This window comes from Delphinus delphis, chromosome 4, assembly GCF_949987515.2.
Source record: "Delphinus delphis chromosome 4, mDelDel1.2, whole genome shotgun sequence".
In the NCBI taxonomy this organism is placed as follows: Eukaryota; Metazoa; Chordata; class Mammalia; order Artiodactyla; family Delphinidae; genus Delphinus; species Delphinus delphis.
Genome location: NC_082686.1, coordinates 54,380,777 through 54,399,766, shown reverse-complemented (window position 1 = coordinate 54,399,766; position 18,990 = coordinate 54,380,777). Strand labels below are relative to the sequence as shown.

Genomic DNA, 18,990 nt, shown 5'->3' with positions numbered 1-18,990 from the left:
CTGTTTAATGTTATTAGAGGATCCTAGACCTTGTCACCTTGCAATATCACCTTGCTGTTTGTATTTACAGTATCATAAATTACTTATTAGATGGGGTATGCTTTTTATGGAGAAACATCATTCTTCAACAACCATTCTTCAGCTAAAGCCAGCTTACTTTCTAAACATAACAAAATATAGAGATCGAAGATATCTGTTCATCAATTAAGAGGAAAGAAAAAATACCAAATAAGTAGAGATTCAATAAAGGGAGGAAAAAACCCAAGAAGCTCTTTTTAGAAATAGTCTCTGAAATAATCCATAAAGCCACTAGGTGTTGCTACATGCCCAATAAAGAAAACTGCTAAAGGGATTTTAAAAGCAGTTTTGTTAACAACGTACGTTTTCAACTTCCCTTAAATCCAATCTTCCCTTTAAATTAGCTATAATTCTCAATAACCAAGGAAGGGGAATGATTAGTATAATTAAGAATTATGACGAGGTAATACTTTTTCCCCACAGGCAAAATGCACATCATGATAATGAGAGCCATAGAAACATGATCCAGCCCCTTGATATAAAACAAGATCAAGTCACTCAGATGCACTGTTTGGAAAGCTAGGTTTTATTAAGAGCCCATTCCTACTTCGCAAGGCACAAGACCACAGACACAGAGCTGGATCGTGATGGACACATAGTCAACAAAAGGGATGAAGTACACTGGTTGTATCTGAACTCCACATCCCTGCTCTTGCTAATTTAAACATTTACTGATTACTCACTCCTTCAACAAACATTCAATAAACACCCATTACATACCAGCCACAAAGACTGCTGTTCCCTTTCAAGAAGCTTACATCCCACTTGTGTGCATTATATGCTGGGGAATAAAATGAGACTAAGGAGATGTGTCTGGCCATTAAGTTGCTTGCATTTCAATGCAGGAGACAGCTACACATTAAGAACGGACGTGCCTCTTGGTGGAATATTACAAGGTCTGTGGGAGGACAGAGAAGCAGCCTTCATTCTTTCTGGGGACAGATGGAAGAAGTAAGGTAAGTAGCATCTGAGATCTCCCTAGAAGGAACACCAGAATTGTGGAAATGATGTGGTCACAGCAGGAGGAAAAGCATGGAGGAAGTGCCCTGTGTGTGTGAGAAGCAGTGACTTTCCCTGTGTGACTGAAGCCTGAGATGCCCGGGAGTGCAGTGGGAGATGAATCAGACTGAGAGGGAACTGAATGCTAGGTTAAGAAGTCTGAAAATTAGGCTGGAGGCAATGGGGAGTCAGCCAAGGTTTTCAGTCAGAGGAGCGGCATGATGAGAGATGTGTAGTTAAATAATTCTGTCAGTGGAGTGCAGGATGACCTTGGCTGGGGAGTGACTGGAGGCAAGAGACCAAATAGAAGGTTAAGGAAATAAACCAGCTGAGATGCGGGGCCCCAATTAAATCAGAGATGGCATTTGCCAGCGCTCAGTAATTGCCTGGAAAGGTGTCAGGGCGGAGGGAGAGGGGTCAGTCAGTGCCAGTGTTCCTAAGGTAAGTTAAACCCTTTCACCGAAAGAGTGAATATGAGAGAAGGAAGACTGTTTAGGCAGTGGTGGAAGGCGGGGTTGTCTTCTTCTGGAGGAGAAGGGTTGGGGGTAGAGGATTCCATTTCAGAGTTCAAGGACAAAGATCCCGTGTGACTCCAAGGCCCAGTGATCTGATTCTCACCCTCATTCGGCCTGGCCCAGGCTTTCCTACAATTGGCAGCTTTTGCCAGGTATCCTTCTATAACGGAGGACCTGAGTGATCACTTAATTTGCATTTAATATGAGATGTTAAATGAAGCTCTGAAATGGACTTGAGCTTTTAAACACAGGTGAATTCAACGTAAGTATATTACATACAAGTTAGTCCTTCAAAACCTACTTAAGGACTAAAATGAAGCCACTCTTAATTAAACCTAAATGAGGTAAAGGAGCACCTGAGGACTAAAGCAGCGCACCTGACTGGCGGACACTAGGACTGGGCTGCAGTTGAGAGACAGCGGGGCCACCCTGAGGAGCGCAACCCAACAGCACCGCATAGAGTTGTGAGTGCCTCAGAATCAGAATGTAAGTCAAGTCATTTGGCCGAGAGGAAGGATAAGTCCCTGGTTTTTCTCAAGGCGCCAGGGCTACCAGAGTCAAGTTTCCTATCATTCTAAGCCGTGTGGCAGAGCACTAGGATGGAAGTCCAGGACAGACTCCAGGTCACCTCTACAAACTGCTATAGTAGTTGAGACAAACCATAGCATCTTCCTGCCTCAGTTTCCTCATTTGATGAAACAGGTAACAACGCTACTGACGTCTTCACAGGACACTGTGAGAACAGAATGCAGTCGTGTATACAAACGTGCTCTCAACGACAACGCAGCAGCAACAGTACCACCCTTCTCGTTCACCTTCTTGTTCTCTATTCTCCTCTTTCTCTTCCCGCTCACTTGTTGCCCACCTTCCCCACTACCCCTTCCCACCATCTCTGGGAGACCGAAGAGCTCATGTGAGTTCACCACTGTCTTGAGCAACGCGGCCTAGGAACTCAACGAGGACAGATGCTTGTCAATCTGGTTGGGTAAAAGGACTTGATTCTCTGGGCTTTGAGCCCCACTGCAGAGAGATGGAAGAGGCTGGGCTGGATGGGCAGTTCCAGCCAAAGTGGGCAGTGAGCAGTGATATGAAAAGGTGAGGTTTCTACCCGGAGTTGAGAAAGCTCAAAGAGCCTATTTAATGTAAAATTTAAGTATAGTATTTCCTCACAAAATATGTTTAAAAGCTATAAAACTGTGAGAAGGGAAATTAACAGCTTCAGTGAGAAGGGGGCAAGAGTAGGGGGTAGGGTTGGAATTCAGTGGATTTAGGCATCCTGGAGTAGTCAAATATAGTAGCCTAAGAGAGGCACATGTCAAACTAGCTCAAATGTGCCAACAGGTAGTAAAATAATTTTCCCCACTTCACTGATATCAGATATTATAAGAAAGGGGAAAACTTTCAATTTTATCAAAAATCTGTATTTGTTTTAAATTTAAAACTCACAGTGTTTTAAATATAGACATATTCATTAACAAGTATTGGTATTATCACCTTTTCTCTATCTTAGATTTCACCCACCTCATTACTTAATGGAAAATATACAGGTTTAAATCCTAGTATAATGACTTTCTTGCTCTATGACCTTAGACAGGCTATTTAACCTCTCTAGCCTAGTTTCCTCATTTACGAAATGTGGAATAATAAACCAATCTCTTAAGGCTCACGGAAGGATGAAATGAGATAATCAGTGTAAGTGCTTAGTACAGTACTTGGTCCCCAGAAAGCACTCATGAAATGGCTGCGTAAGGGTGCAGACACCACTGTATAAGTGGCCCGAGTTGAGGTCAGGTGGGTGGGGACTGAATCACAAAGGTCCCTGTAGGCTATATGAAGACTGAAGCTAGTCCCCCTGGGTTCAAATCCTAATTCTGTCACTTCATAGCTACACAATCTTGAACCGATTATTTGCTCAATGTGAATACGCTGCTAGTAAAACATACCATAGCCTGTAGGAGTAATAGCCTGACATAATATAAGCTTTCAAGTTAAGTATGAAATACCAAGAATAAATTATGGTAATAATACTAGGTACCTACAAGAATGCTTTTCAGGAGAGGTGAAAATGCCTTACAGGTTTTATTTAATTAATCTTCATAGATGTCTTGGGAGTTAGAAGCAAGTGGGCATTATTATTATTTTTTTAACATCTTTATTGGAGTATAATTGCTTTACAATGGTGTGTTAGTTTCTGCTTTATAACAAAGTGAATCAGTTATACATATACATATGTTCCCATATCTCCTCCCTCTTGCGTCTCCCTCCCTCCCACTCTCCCTATCCCACCCCTCTAGGTGGTCACAAAGCACCGAGCTGATCTCTCTGTGTTATGCTCCCTGTGCTATACGGCTGCTTCCCACTAGCTATCGGTTTTACATCTGATAGTGTATATAAAAAGAAACGAAATTGAGTTGTTTGTAGTGAGATGGGATAGATCTAGAGTCTGTCATACAGAGTGAAGTAAGTCAGAAAAAGAAAAACAAATGGGTATTAATAGTTCCATTTTACAGGATGGAAGGCAAAGAAAAACGTGGCTTGATCGTAACTCTACTGTCGTATCTCTTCATTCCAACAAAAGAACTAGGCATTCTGAAATCACAGACCCAGGTCTAATATTACTTCCCGAACACCTGAAAGTTTGCCTTCAGTTCATTCATTCAAATAAATAGATATTGATACCATCAAACCTTTTCATCAGCCAAGATTACTCTGCCTAACTTTTCTTATTTTCTTTTATTCCCCAAACCATCTTTTCTGTTCTAGCCAAGATGACTTTCTGGTGCTCACTTAGGTCCAATACTGAAATGCCAACCTTTCCAATATTATTCCAAGCTGTTCTATATTATTATGTGTTGAATAATCTCCCCTTCCATTTCTGAAATGTATCACTCCCTGCCTTTATTTTTTAAATTTAATTTAGCTTTACATTTTTATTAAAATAAGTTAAAAATATAACACTATAGAAATTTTCAGTCCTGAAGATTACTTCTAGAAATTCTAGATCAAATACTTATACTTTATTTATTACATTTTCATCTTCAGATAGTAACTCACCGATATGAATCATAAAGGCTTAACTCAATGTAACTAACTGCCTTCTCTTTAGCTCTTCCCAGAGTTTGATGTGAACATTATTACTTTTATTTCTTCTATTTTTTCTTTCTTGTTCTTTTAAAGTAAAAAGGAAAAGTGTTCACTTAAGCTGCTAGACACTGTAGAATGGACTGGCTCTCCATAGCCCCCTGGTTAGCATATTTTAAGCTTATACCATATTTTCTTGATTAAAAAGCTTCATTTGTTTTTCAGCTTCTGTTTGCTAAAATCTCATATTCATTGGAAACACTCATTTCCATTTCCTTCACTATTATGGGGTTATTTCCTAATAAGACTTCTATGCTTACATTTCACTGGGTGTCAGTAGAGACAAGCTTAGGCTGCTATTTTGAGTGTGTGTGTGGGGGGGGTGTAGGGTGTCACTCCCTGATGGCTGCGTTGCTCAATACAGGCAAACCTCGGAGATACGGCGGGTCCGGTTCCAGACCACCACAATCAAAAGTGAATATTGCAATAAAGCTAGTCTCACAAAGTTTTTGGTTTTCCAGAGCATATAAGTTATGTTTACACTATAATGTAGTCTATTAAGTGTACAGTAACATTATACCTAAAAAAAAAAAGGACATGCTTTAATTTTACAATGCCTTATTGCTAAAAAATGCTATCATCTGAGCCTTCAGTGAGTCATCCTTTTTCTGATGGAGGGTCTTGCCTCGACATTGATGGCTGCTGACTGGTCAGGGTGGTTGGTGGTAGATGAAAGTTAGAGAGGCTGTGACAATTTCTTAAAATAAAACAACAATGAAGTTTGTCACATTAATTGACTCTTCCTTTCATGAACGATTTCTCTACAGCATGCAATGTTGTTTGATACCATTTTACCCACAGCAGAACTTCTTTCAAAATTGGAGTCAATCCTCTCAAACCCTGCCACTGCTTATCAATTAAATTTATGTCACACTGTAAATCCTTTCTCATCATTTCAACAATCTTCATAGCATCTTCACCAGGAGTAGATTCCAGCTCAAGAAACCACTTTCTTTGCTCCATTAGAAGCAACTCCCCATCTGTTAAAGTTTTATCATGAGATTGAAGCAATTCAGTCACATCTTCAGCTCCTAATTCTAGTTCTCTTGCTATTTCCACCACATCTGTAGTTACTTCCTCCATGCAAGTCTTTTTTTTTTTTTTTTTTTTTTTGCGGTACGCGGGCCTCTCACTGTTGTGGCCTCTCCCACTGCGGAGCACAGGCTCCGGACGCACAGGCTCAGTGGCCATGGCTCACGGGCCCAGCCACTCCGCGGCATGTGGGATCTTCCCGGACCGGGGCACAAACCCGTGTCGCCTACATCGGCAGGTGGACTCTCAACCACTGTGCCACCAGGGAAGCCCCTCCATGCAAATCTTGAACCCCTCAATGTCATCCATGATGGTTGGAATCAACTTTTTCCCAACTCCTGTTAATGTTTATGTTTTTGTTTGTTTTTTATTTTTTTGGCCGCACTGCACAGCTTTTGGGATCTTAGTTCCCCGACCAGGGATCGAACCCAGGCCTTGGCAGTGAAAGCGCCAAGTCCTAACCACTGGACCGCCAGGGAATTCCCTTAATGTTGATATTTAGATCTCTTCCAATGAAACGCAAACATTCTTAATGGCATCTAGGATGGTGAATCCTTTCCAGGAGGTTTTCAACTAACTGACTTTGCCCAGATCCATCAGAGGAATCACTATATATGGCAGCTACAGCCTTACAAAATGTATTTCTTAAATAATAAGACTTGAAAGTCGAAGAGACTCCTTGTTCCATGGGTGGCAGAATGGATGTGTTAGTAGGCATGAAAACATTAGTCTCGTTGTGCATCTACCTCAGAGCTCTTGGATGACCAAGTGCATTGCCAATGAGCAGTAATATTTTAAAAGGAATCTTCTTTTCTAAGCAGTAGGTCACAACAGCGGGTTTAAAATATTCAGTAAACTGTTATGAACAGATACGCTGTCATCCAGGTTTTGCTGTTCCACTTATACAGCACAGGCAGAGTTGGTTTAGCCTAACTCTTGAGGGACCTAGGATTTTCCGAATGGTAAATGAGCACTGATTTCAATTTAAGTCACCAGCTGCATTAGTCCCCAACAAGAGAGTGGGTTTGTCTTTTGAAGCCTGGAAGTCAGACATTGACTTCTCCTCCCTAGATATGAAAGCCCTAGATGGCATCTTCTTCCAGTAGAAGGCTGTTTCATCTACACTGAAAATCTGGTGTTCCGTGTAGCCACCTTCATGAGGTATCTTAGCTAGATCTTTGGGATAACTTGCTGCAGCTCCTACATCAGCACTTGCTGCTTCGCCTTGCCCTTTGATGTTATGGAGATGGCACCTTTTCTTAAAGCTCATGAACCAGCCTCCGCTGGCTTCAAACTTCTCTTCTGCAGCTTCCTCACCTCTCTCAGCCTTCACAGAATTGAACAGAGTTACGACCTTGCTCTGGATTAGGCTTTGGCTTAAGGGAATGTTGTGTCTGGTTTGATCTTCTAACCAGACCACTAAAACTTCTCCATATCAGCAATAAAACTGTTTCCCATTCTTATCATTTGGGTGTTAAACGGAACAGTACTTTTAATTCCCTTCAAGAACTTTTCCTTTGCATTCACACCTTGGCTGTTTGGCGCAAGAGGGCTCACTTTCAGCCTTCCCCAGCTTTCAACATGCCTTCCTCACTAAGCTTGATCATTTCTAGCTTTCGATTTAAAATGAGAGACATGTGACTCTTCCTTTCATTTGAACACTTAAGAGACCAGTGTAGAGTGATTAACTGATTTAATTTCAACATTGTTGTGTCTCAGGGAATAGAGAGGCCTGAGGAGAGGGAGAGAGATGAGGGGGAGGGGGGGACTGCTGGTTGGTGGAGCAGTCAGAACACACACAACCTTTATCAGTTAAGTTCACTGTCTCATATGGGTGTGATTTGTAGCACCCCCTCCCCAAATTACAATAGTAACATTAAAGATCGCTGATCACAGACCACCATAACAAATATAATAATAAGGAAAAGTCTGAAATACTGCAAGAATTAACAAAATGTGACACAGAGATATGAAGTGAGTAATACTGCTGAAAAAATGTTGCCAATAGACCTGCTGGATACAGGGTTGCCATAAAACTTCAGTTTGTAAAAAATGCAATATCTGCAATAAAATGAGGTATGCGTATACATTTATTTTGCTTCTTTAATCCATAAACTCTTTAATAACAAACACTGCTTTTTAAAATTTATCCCAAATATGTAATGCATTTCAATGTACTCTGGGTATAAAGAAAATACAGGACTGATCATTTATGTGAAAAAGAAACAAACAAACTATAAATTCAATTTTTATCCCTTTTATTCATCAGAGACACAAATTACAGAACCAAGCTTGGCTTAATAACAGTAGCATATAAAAATGTTGACCTGATAACGCCAAAAATCTATTGTGGCAGATTCAGAATTAATCAGAAGACTGAGAAAAAAAGGAGAAAACTCAGACATTTTGCTTGTTATTATTTGTTCACTGCTATCTCAAGAACATATAATTTCTCTCTGAAAACACTAAGAGCACATCACATGTAGATCTGGGAAATTGTACAGGCCAAAGAAGCTTTTAACCTGGAATTTTACTGTTCCCGTAACAGCAAGCCTCTCTACCTTCTAGAACTGTTTTTAAAAATAAAGCTATTACCTATATTAAATTTTCTATATTAAAAAAATAGACTTTTGAGGACTTTTTCTATGTGATTAGGTTTTAGACTATTGAACAAAGGAAAATCTCCCTTTAAATAAAATATTTCAGAATAAGAATTTTCTCGTGGCATTTTAAAAAGCCATTACGATTAGACCTCCTCTGTGGCAGAAGTTTTGTAAAATGTCACTTTATTTGACTGGTCCTACCTAATAGTATAAACAGACTTCATAGTAATTGTTCCAAATGTCAGAAGCATGAAATTTCTGTACTTCTCTCCTTATCTCATTATATTTATAATTTTCTTTTAAAAATATATGTATTCACTGTATTTGTCATCTGCCAATGTACATAAGCCCCTAAAGTTCTATGACCATGTCTACATATTTGAAATAAGACATTGCATAGAAATTAGGTGCTAAATGAAATCTACTGATACCTATGACATAAACTCTCAAACTAATTATATTTAGAGACAGCATTATTTTATACAAATTTTGCTGCTTTATTATTTCAGTATCTCAAGCTTATTTTCAATAATGACCTAAATATATCTGAGATGAAAAGTAGAGATTATGAAGAAAGAGTTGTATTCTTAGAAGTGGTTCTTAAAGACCTAAGTGCTGGCAACTTCTTCCTTAGCATAAATTCCCTTCTCCTGTACGGTTTACTTCTTTAAGCCATTTAACTTTATTTCTTTAGCTTGAGAATTTTCAAAACAGTTATATATGGAACTTAAGGAAAGAAATGTCATAAAGAACCTAGGGGTAAGACAGGAATAAAGACACAGACCTACTAGAGAATGGACTTGAGGATATGGGGAGGGGGAAGGGTAAGGTGTGACAAAGCGAGAGAGAGGCACGGACACATACACTACCAAACGTAAGGTAGATAGCTAGTGGGAAGCAGCCGCATAGCACAGGGAGATCAGCTCGGTGCTTTGTGACCGCCTGGAGGGGTGGGATAGGGAGGGTGTGAGGGAGGGAGATGTCAGAGGGAAGAGATATGGGAACATATGTTTATGTATAACTGATTCACTTTGTTATAAAGCAGAAACTAACACACCATTGTAAAGCAATTATACTCCAATAAAGATGTAAAACAAACAAACAAACAAAAAAAAACAGTTCCCCTTCATCAGAAATGGAAGGCTGACCAATGCATGGTTTAAACTGCTTGTGTCAAACTCTGCTGTCCTTAAAAGCTGTGAGAAGAGCTATTCACTAAAAAGAGCCTAAGAGAGAAACTTTAATCAAAGAAAAATAAGTATTCCTTTCTTTGACTAGCATTTACAGATAGATAGCATCTATCTGTAAGTCTTAGATGTTTATTTGTTTACATTTTTTCCTGAAAGTTAAAAGGAATGCTAATAGACATTGGGAAGAAAACTCCATTATTATCTAATCTGTTAGAAAAGATGATACTAACTCTCACAATATAGTGTATTCTTGGAAATCATGAGTCAGACTGTGTTGAAAGGTCAAATGTGCATTATTACTCCGACATTCACCTGTGGGAACATGCTTGGGATACTCTACACCCAAGTGAGCGTTAGTCTGCTTGCTATTAGGGAGCATCCATGTGTTAGAAAGTAAAATGATGCCAGAGAAGGCTATTGTGTGAGGAAGTACAAACATGCTGAATAATGAGTATGCAAAGGTACAAAGTGCCATGTTTACTTTTTCTAGCTAAAGATTAGTACAATGTAAACAACTACCAGTCCACCAAATTTACACATTTATTGCTACACTGAATTGAACAGAAATAAAAAGTTAAATCAAATTGAACATATGGTCAACTACTATGGATCCCAAATATAAACTGTAAATGATAAAAACCTTTTGTGATGTAAATATCTTATGTGGTATCCTCTAAAATGATTATCTGAATAGACTTCAACTGTAATCCATATAGCACGCACACGACTTAAAAAACAAAAGAAAGAAAGAAAAAAATACATATATATGCAATAAAATTGCTATTTTGTCCTAAATAGCAACTCTGGTTGGGGATTGAAAAACTTCCAGCTCAAGGACCTGAGTTTGGTAAAATAATATGATCTGCAGGTCACTGCATCTGGCCTCTGTTAAATGGGTCTGGAAAATAGAGGAATTCCACAAATGCAAACTATGCATGGCTACCGGATACTACCTGCCTATCAAAACCCTACTTAAAAATATTTAGCAAAAACAGCCCAATAAAAATACAAGGGAATAAAAAATGAAACCAAGGTCATAAGGGCCTGGGTCCTTTTTCATTTTAAAAAATAAGCAATCTTGGAATGCCATGTTTCCTGATTTTCAAAAACAGGAGTTTGTATTTATTTAGGTACCAGAGGGACTGACAGTTTCATGCTTTTTTTAACTCTCATCTTTTCACTAGCAAGTCTAATGAGAACATCACAAAAGCAGAGAATGTTATGAATAGAATGAATGAATCATAGGATCCACCCTATGGACCCCATGACACAGTCATGGCAAATGCTAATTATCTGTACATTGCAAGTCTTATTCCTATGCTCAGGGAACCTCAAAATCTGCACCTGACTTGTGTTTGTGTCCTTTTGGGTTTATGTACCCCACTCTGTTACCCTCAAGGCACAATATAATACACATAGAGATCTTAATGAAAACCATTAAAAGCAGAGTTTATTCATGAGCTGTAAAAAGTGAAACTGTAGAACTAACAGTGTGAACAGAACACAAATGTCTGTGTTCTCAACCCGTAGCAGGTGCAGAGTGGAGACGGATGAGGGACCACTTACCTCGGGTGTACCAAGAGCATGTTCTCCAGCTAAAAGCAGCATGCTCAGGCCTCCCATCTGAGTAGGATCTAAATAAGTCAAAAACAAGTAAATCGTCAATTCATAACCATGAAGTACATATAATCCAGAGTCGAAAAAGAATACTCACGAAGACTAGCAATCAGAAATCCAACAGAACCACATGTACCTTATTACAGAAAACTTCTGAAACTCTTTATGAAGGAAAAACCCGGGGTACATGTGCTTAGTACTCATACTTTTGTGAGCTTTTTAAATACCACTGTTGTCCACCATTCCAACAAAATACCTTCTTCAATACCACAGCTGTTTATAACATGAATTATCTCCTAATGTGATGCTTCTTTCCTTACTGCATGGGGAGTCTGGATGGATTTTTTTTTTAAACGAAAGAGTGCTTCTACTTGTCTTCTAAGAAACTTGAGATTGTTATTCTCAAATTGTTATTTCTGCCACATGATATCAGGCTGATAAAAAAGAACAAGGCCATCAGAGGAACTAGAGAACAGGGAGGTATTTTACAAAGGGGACTCCAAAAATCTAGTGGGCTTTGTTCAAATATTCTTTCTTTAAAACTTTCAAAAACAAATTTAAATTAAACAATGATATATTTATAACATCTTAAATCTTAGGGGTACAGTTAGGCCCTTCCTTGAAAGGCCTCGAAATACCTTTAACATTGAAAATGAACCCTTTTTATACTACCAAAGGTCTTTGTTTTCATTCCTTCAATAATCAACAGAAAAAGAAAGAGAAAATGAAAGCAAACTGGTAGATCTATGACCCAGGATTATATCTAAACAGGGGAAGTACAGACAATAAGAAACCTACAGACTTTAAGTTTGTCTTAAATGAATTAAATTTCAGAACTTCAATGAACTAACATATCTGAAACTGTCTAAGTCAGTGCTTATCCCAGTGCATATTGGTCCTCAATAAATGCACTTTTTATTTTAGTAATCTCTCTACAATTCAAAATGAGGACCGGGCATAGTGTTGCCTGAAGACATTAAGGTGTCTCTCTTTTCTTTCTTTTTTGATTTTTTTTGTTTAAAGATATGCCCTTAAGTACATCTTTGAATACAATCTGTCTCAGGAACTCATGAAGCAACTCTGACCACATCTTACATATAGTCAAATTAAAAAATATATATTTTTTTGAAAAAAGAATCTGAGGGGAAGGAAGGAAGGAAGGGAGGGAGGAAGGAAGGAAGAAAGGAAGGAAGGAAGGAAGGAAGGAACGGCTTAGTAGAGGGGAAAATATGTCACCAAACAATCAGGTGGTCACAAAACAGCTCCATATTGGAAGGTAGCCACGTAGGAATACACAGAGGAACATGAGCTGGTTTGCTGAAATAAGGCTCTCTGTTGTTGTTTTAAGAGCCCATCCTTAATTAAATGTTAAGTTTATGAACTATTTTGGCTGCTAAAAGAGACACATAAATCTACTGGCAAATAAAAATCAGGAGAGAGAAATGAATTTAGCAGAAAGTAAAGGTGTACTTTGGTTCTTTGGGCAGCTAAATACTTTTGCAGCTGCCAGTCTAGAGATCAGGAGTCTTGCATAATCGCATTCTAATAAAGATAAAAATGTGTTAGTGCATAATTGCATTCTAATAAAGATAAAAATGTGTTAGTTCAAATTATAAAGTAAAATAGGAACATACTTCCATGATAATTTATTTAACTTATATACCAATATGACTTTGCTGTATAGACTCTAAAACACAGACAAGAAATCATCATCTTTTATATTAATTTATATAATGTTATTTGGATATATCAAAAATATATTTATATAAATAGCTGCTTTCCCTTCACCGAGAGGGCTTCTACTAAATTAAATTCTACATAGCTTTCCCTCCTTGGAAATTATACACTTGACTGCTTTGGGGTTATTCAAAATGCAAAATGTCATGTGACAAGGACTATTGGGAAAACAAAGCAAAATGAGATTCCATGCTGAGGAAAAGCATAAACTGGCCTCTAAAAGCCCTAAAGTATCCCCTAGATTTAAACAGCTAAGCACCATGTTTCAATTAAAGGCAAATTAATTTGCTTTCATTGTGTTAAAAAGGAACATCACACCAATGTTATCCGCTATACACTAGCTTAACAAGGGCTCTGATCATGGATTTCCAACATCCGTCACAGGCCCTTATATATAATGAGATAAATGTGAGAAAGTTGTTTTCCTTCTTTCCTGTATTTTGCTTAAAGAATGCTGTTTTTAAAAGCTGACTTGTAGGGGCTTCCCTGGTGACACAGTGGTTAAGAATCCGCCTGCCAATGTAGGGGACACGGGTTCGATCTCTGGTCCGGGAAGATCCCACATGCTGCAGAGCAACTAAGCCCGTGCACCACAACTACTGAGCCTGCGCTCTAGAGCCCCGTGAGCCACAACTACCGAGCCCACGAGCCGCAACTACTGAAGCCCGCGTGCCCAGAGCCAGTGCTCTGCAACAAGAGAAGCCACCACAATGAGGAGCCTGCGCACCGCAACGAAGAGTAGACCCCGCTCGCCACAACTAGAAGAAAGCCCACGTGCAGCAACGAAGACCCAACACAGCCAAAAATAAATAATTAAATAAATAAATTTTAAAAAATAAAAAATAAAAGCTGACTTGTAAATATCCTGGTTGAAGTCTAGGTCCCACTTTAAATTTGTAGGTATAACAGGTAGATTAATAAACTGTCAGAAACGGTGCTACAGGCAGACATCTTTCACTGCTTTCTGTAGTTTATCTACAATTACTTTTGGTTTTTGAAGAGCCACTGTGTGCAAAAAAAAAAAAAAAAAACCTACATAGACCAATCTAGATTTAGAACTGGGAGAAAAAGCAATGGAAGATAAATGCTAATCAAAGGAATTTATTTAGAAGCCAGTAATAATATCCTCTTATTTGGTCCTGATGATAAAATGTTTTATAAGAGACTCTTACTGACACAATCTGGGGAGTCTAGAGAGCTCACCAAGACTACTAGCAAGTGGGTTGAAGCTAAAATTATACAAAGTAACAGCTAAAACAAGGCCAGATTTCTATTCTGATTCCTCTGGAATATGCAAAAGCATCATTTTGGAAGCTCACCTAGAATTATACTACAGACACTTACATAACAATCACCTGAAGACTTTGTTCCCCCAGAATGCTGCCATTGCATCAGACTGCATTTCTTAGATTTATATATGACATCACCACACACTTTGTTATACCATGAATCACACACTACACTGTTAAATCTCATTAGGCCTACTGGCTATTAAAAAAATGAAGTGTCATCACAATACTGCTTAACTTCCATTCCCAAGCTTTCCATTTTGCAAACTGTTCAGAGCTCTCATCTTAAAGAAAATTTGCTTGTAATAATGAAACAGGAACCCTATAGCTCAACACCAACTTCAATGCTTCCATCCTGCCCAATCTCCCTATTTCATCCCGGAAAACTCCTCTCTTGATTACGGTATTATAATAGCCATGGAAGATAGAATCATTTGCAGGGTGAATATAAATGCTTTATTTCATGGTAATAAATGCTGTAGCATTCCTTACCACCCAAAGAGTATTAAGGTCTCATAACAAATGGGACCATCTGGAATGTTAAATTTGCTTGGCCCGTAACAGGAATGGGGGCCAGAGAGAGGGTAGGATGGAAATTCCCTCTAAGAAACAGCTGTCAGATCCATCACAGATTTGTGATAGAGTTGTTCATACTCTTGGTTTTGATGTTTAATATCCTCAGATGATCTACATAATTGTGTTTTTTTTGGTATCCAAGATAACTAAGGTGCTTACTGTGAATGAGTTTGTAAGCTATTTTGTTACATTATAAAATTCCCTGAGCTCCGGACAATCTCCACATTGCTGTCTGCTTTTCCATAATGTCAATGTCAGGAATCCACACATATTTGTAATGACTCAACCACTTGGTCCATACCTCCTTTCTTTAACTATATTATATATACACATTCAATGTATGTTATACTCCAAAGCTTTAAGCTATGCTGCATATTTGCCATGGTTAAATTTTGCTTTTCTCTCTCTTTCTATTATCTGTTAAAAATACTGCCTAAATGAATTGACCTGTTCTTAAAGAACAGGTGAAATTAGTGTCTAAACTCACCAGCCATCCCAAAGTTAAGCTGAGGCATTTCTTCAGTCTTTGCTTTCTTGGGGCTTGACAAGTCTCTTGAAGAGTCAGATGGGAAGGCCCACAGTTTCTTCCGTGGATTGACAGTGGATGTTGGGGATTTCACAGGCTTGTTTGTGGTAGGACACCATTTGTAGCCAGGATTTGCTTTCATAAATGCATCTTTATACTATAAATAAAGAACAGATAACATATTTTAATTAACACATAGATTGAAAAAGTACCTTAACCTTACTCCCCTATTTAGATAATGAATGAAAAAAACACTTTCAGTAAGTTCTTTCCTTGTAGAAGAATGACAATCTCAGTACAGGGCTTTAGAGCTAGGACATGAATTTATCTGCTAGAAAGTTCATTTGTGGGATGAGGGTTCAAGGCAACACATTTTGTATCTTTTAATCCTTTTCTTTTTTTTTTAGGATCCAAAAAGTTACCTGACCTTGGTAAAGAAAGGGAGTTATTCATAATGTGGTGTGTAAAGCAGCACCTATTTCAAAGTAGGTATCAAGTACCTTACAAAATGTGAGTCAGTCCCAGGGCCAGTAACTAGATTCTGCTCACTGCTTAATTTACTAAGTATGTTAAAAATTAAATCTGTGCTTTACTGTACAAGCAAATACAGGGACACCTAACAAAGCAAATAATCAGTTGTGGGATAAAAGCACCAAGATCACGAATGGGAGAAGGGGAACAAAGTAGGGCAAACTGATGCAGAACGTTTTAGTTCTTTGAAGATGCAGGGCCATGTAGAAGAAAGAGTACTGGATGCAGAGTCTGATGACCTGGGTTCAAAACCCACCTCTGCTATTAGCCAGCTGTGGACATTAAGCAAATTATACAACCTTTCTCAGCCTCAATTCTTCCATCTAAAAAGTGTAGCTGCACCTGGTAACATCCCAGGGTTTTGTAATGAGCACATGTGATCTCAAAAGTGAACATGCTGAGAGCTGTGATGTGTGATGTTGCAGATTAATCCATCACAAACTGTATGTCTTTATTTGGAGGTTTCAAACTTCACTGTTAATATCTTCCTTTCTCCTTCACTTTTCTGTGGTTTTCTCCCTTTTCCCCAACTTGGCCATTTCTTTCCCTTTCCTGGCGATAATTAAACAAAAATATATTTCTTGCTATTCATGTTATATTACCAATGGTTATGTTATCTGATAAAATGTATTTTTCATGTATTCTTCAATGATTTTGTTATATTACTGCTAGATACCTTATTTAATTAATACAATTCTTTCAATCCCCTAAACTTGCTTTTTAAAATGGTCACTCTGTGTGTAAAATTAATTTAGTGTAAGCTCAAAAGTTTATGAGTTTATCTAACTCATTAAAGAAAAAAAGGTTTATTTAATGAGCTTATCTAACTCATTAAAGAAAAAAAAGGTTCCTTTACCCTTAGTGTAAGAAAAGTATATGTAATCCAACTAACAAACTTTTTCCACCACTTCACTTTAAATCATATAAATGAAAATTGTACTGTAAATAATATAATGCAATGTTAGTAGTCAATGGTTTAGAATCACCCTTAATTCAAATTTTCTGAATAATCAATTTTTTTAAACTAAAAGCTGTATATCTGCATATTGATACATAGGTACAGGAGGAAGGAAGGTAAGCATAAAAAACAGTAAGATACAGTTCTACTTTTCCTACAGAAATAATTAAAATGGGATACAAGGCCAGATGCAAACTAGAATTTACCATCACATAACAGAATAAATTTGGAGGTATCAATGTAATGTAAGAGGTACTCTATCCCAGCACATTCACATGCATGGGGGGATTTACATGTTAAGCTGAGGCAGACAAATAGCCTCGCCTGCTGTCTGGTGATGGAAAGTGACAAATGATAGGGTGAGATGAAAGCAGCAGGCACATGCATCATTATTTTGTCCCAGCAAAATGCACACGAGCTGGTCTGTCAGATGAAAAGTCATTTGGACAAAGGTCACCACTCTATAACGTAACAAAAGACTATCAAACAATTTAACATATTTGTCATAAGAAATTTTAAAAGTTTTGGGTACTTTTGGTGGTTTCTGAAGAAAAAAGTCCCAGGCTTCCCTGGTGGTGCAGTGGTTGAGAGTCTGCCTGCCGATGCAGGGGACACGGGTTCGTGCCCCGGTCCAGGAAGATCCCACATGGTGCGGAGCGGCTGGGCCCGTGAGCCATGGCCGCTGAGCCTGCACGTCCGGAGCCTGTGCTCCACGACAGGAGAGGCCACAACAGTGAGAGGCCCGCGTACCGCAAAAAAAAAAAAAAAAAAAAAGTCCCAATTCACAGATGGGACTACACAGATGGATGTCACTAGCCTTCAGATTTCTTCTGTTTCTTAGGTGTCCCCTTCCTCCCCTCCAATGCTGTCGATCTGCTAGGTAAGTTCTTTCCCAGTAAATATTACATCCTTTTCTAAGAATCACTTAGCAATTTGCTTTGATGAAAATCAACATGTGTAATGAAAATGATAATACTGTCATTCTTATGAATGAATTATTACCAGCATCAACTATTTTTAAAAGCACTGATGGTATTAATAAAGGCTAGCTTAAACTAACTTATGATGTGGAGCTGTGCTGAAGATAACATAAAGCAGAGACAATCACTGACCATAAACATCTCTTTCTCTTGCACTTATTCTACCCACCCATCCACATCCATCTCAATACTTTGTGAGGATCGACTAGGTGACAGACACTGGTTAGACACTGGAGACTAAAAGAGCATAAATTAGAGTCTCTGCCTTCAAACTGTTTACAATCCACAATCAGTAATCAAAATGTTACTTCTTCTTATACATGGTCCACAGACTTTCCCCTGGCTCAGGCATGAAAAATGGTTTTGCAGAGGGTCCGTAAAAGGGGAAGCTACCTATGTGTTGAAGAACAAAAGGCAAGAGAAACGCCTGGAGTATGTGAGGTTTTATGGAAAATGGTGACTGAGAATTCACTATGAGAGTCAATGCTCTATAAATGTATTACAATTTTAACCTTGCATATTCTTAAACTTGATGTAAAACAACATTCATTAGCTCAGTCAAGTATATATTTGAGCAAAAGGGTTAAGAATGTAGGAGACAGAGAAAAGAATAACACACAGCCCTTGTCCTTAGATGGAGATGCCATAAATTCATGAAAAGACATACAGGTCAACACAAGCAGTGTATGAACACCAAGTGAGGGCGGAGGCAGGAAGAACCCTCAGCGTGTGAGGATGTCTGTCCTTGGAACTGGGCTCATCATCAATCACTTGCTCTGATTCAGCTATAAGAGACAACAGAAAGGCTTAATCATTTGTTGTGATGAGGTTATTAGGAAAGGGATTACAGAGAAAGCTGAGTAAGGGAGAAATGAAAAAAGACTATATATAGTCTGAAGCAAATAGCTGAGTGAAAGTATTAGCAAGCTGGTCAACCATGTGGGCAAAAATCCATCAGCACAGGACTGAAAGGACCAAAGAGACAGGCCCACCCATCCAGATCCCCAAGGCAGGGCTTTCATGCTGGGGGTGGGAGGGGAAGCTCAGTTATCCTCCAAGAACATCAATCACAGGCTACTGGTCCTATCTCCTAGGTAACTAACCTCCTGCTAAAACACTGATTTTTAAAAATCGCCCATTAATATAAAAATTCCTATTTTATTTTTGCAAATTTCCAACTGATTAGATAACCTAAGTGAATTTACCTTCTAGGCACAG

General features: G+C 38.5%; 1 protein-coding gene across 8 annotated transcripts in view; it reads right to left on the bottom strand.

The window, feature by feature from the left end:
• BBX (BBX high mobility group box domain containing) overlaps nt 1-18,990 on the bottom strand; it is a 282,022-nt gene that overhangs the window by 69,417 nt on the left and 193,615 nt on the right. For all 8 annotated transcript variants that reach the window (XM_060010595.1, XM_060010596.1, XM_060010594.1 and 5 more), the window contains 2 exons: nt 15,265-15,460; nt 11,125-11,192 (listed from right to left, as the gene is read on the bottom strand). In XM_060010595.1, the coding sequence (XP_059866578.1) occupies nt 11,125-11,192; nt 15,265-15,460 (264 nt within the window). The remainder of the gene's footprint in view (nt 1-11,124; nt 11,193-15,264; nt 15,461-18,990) is intronic.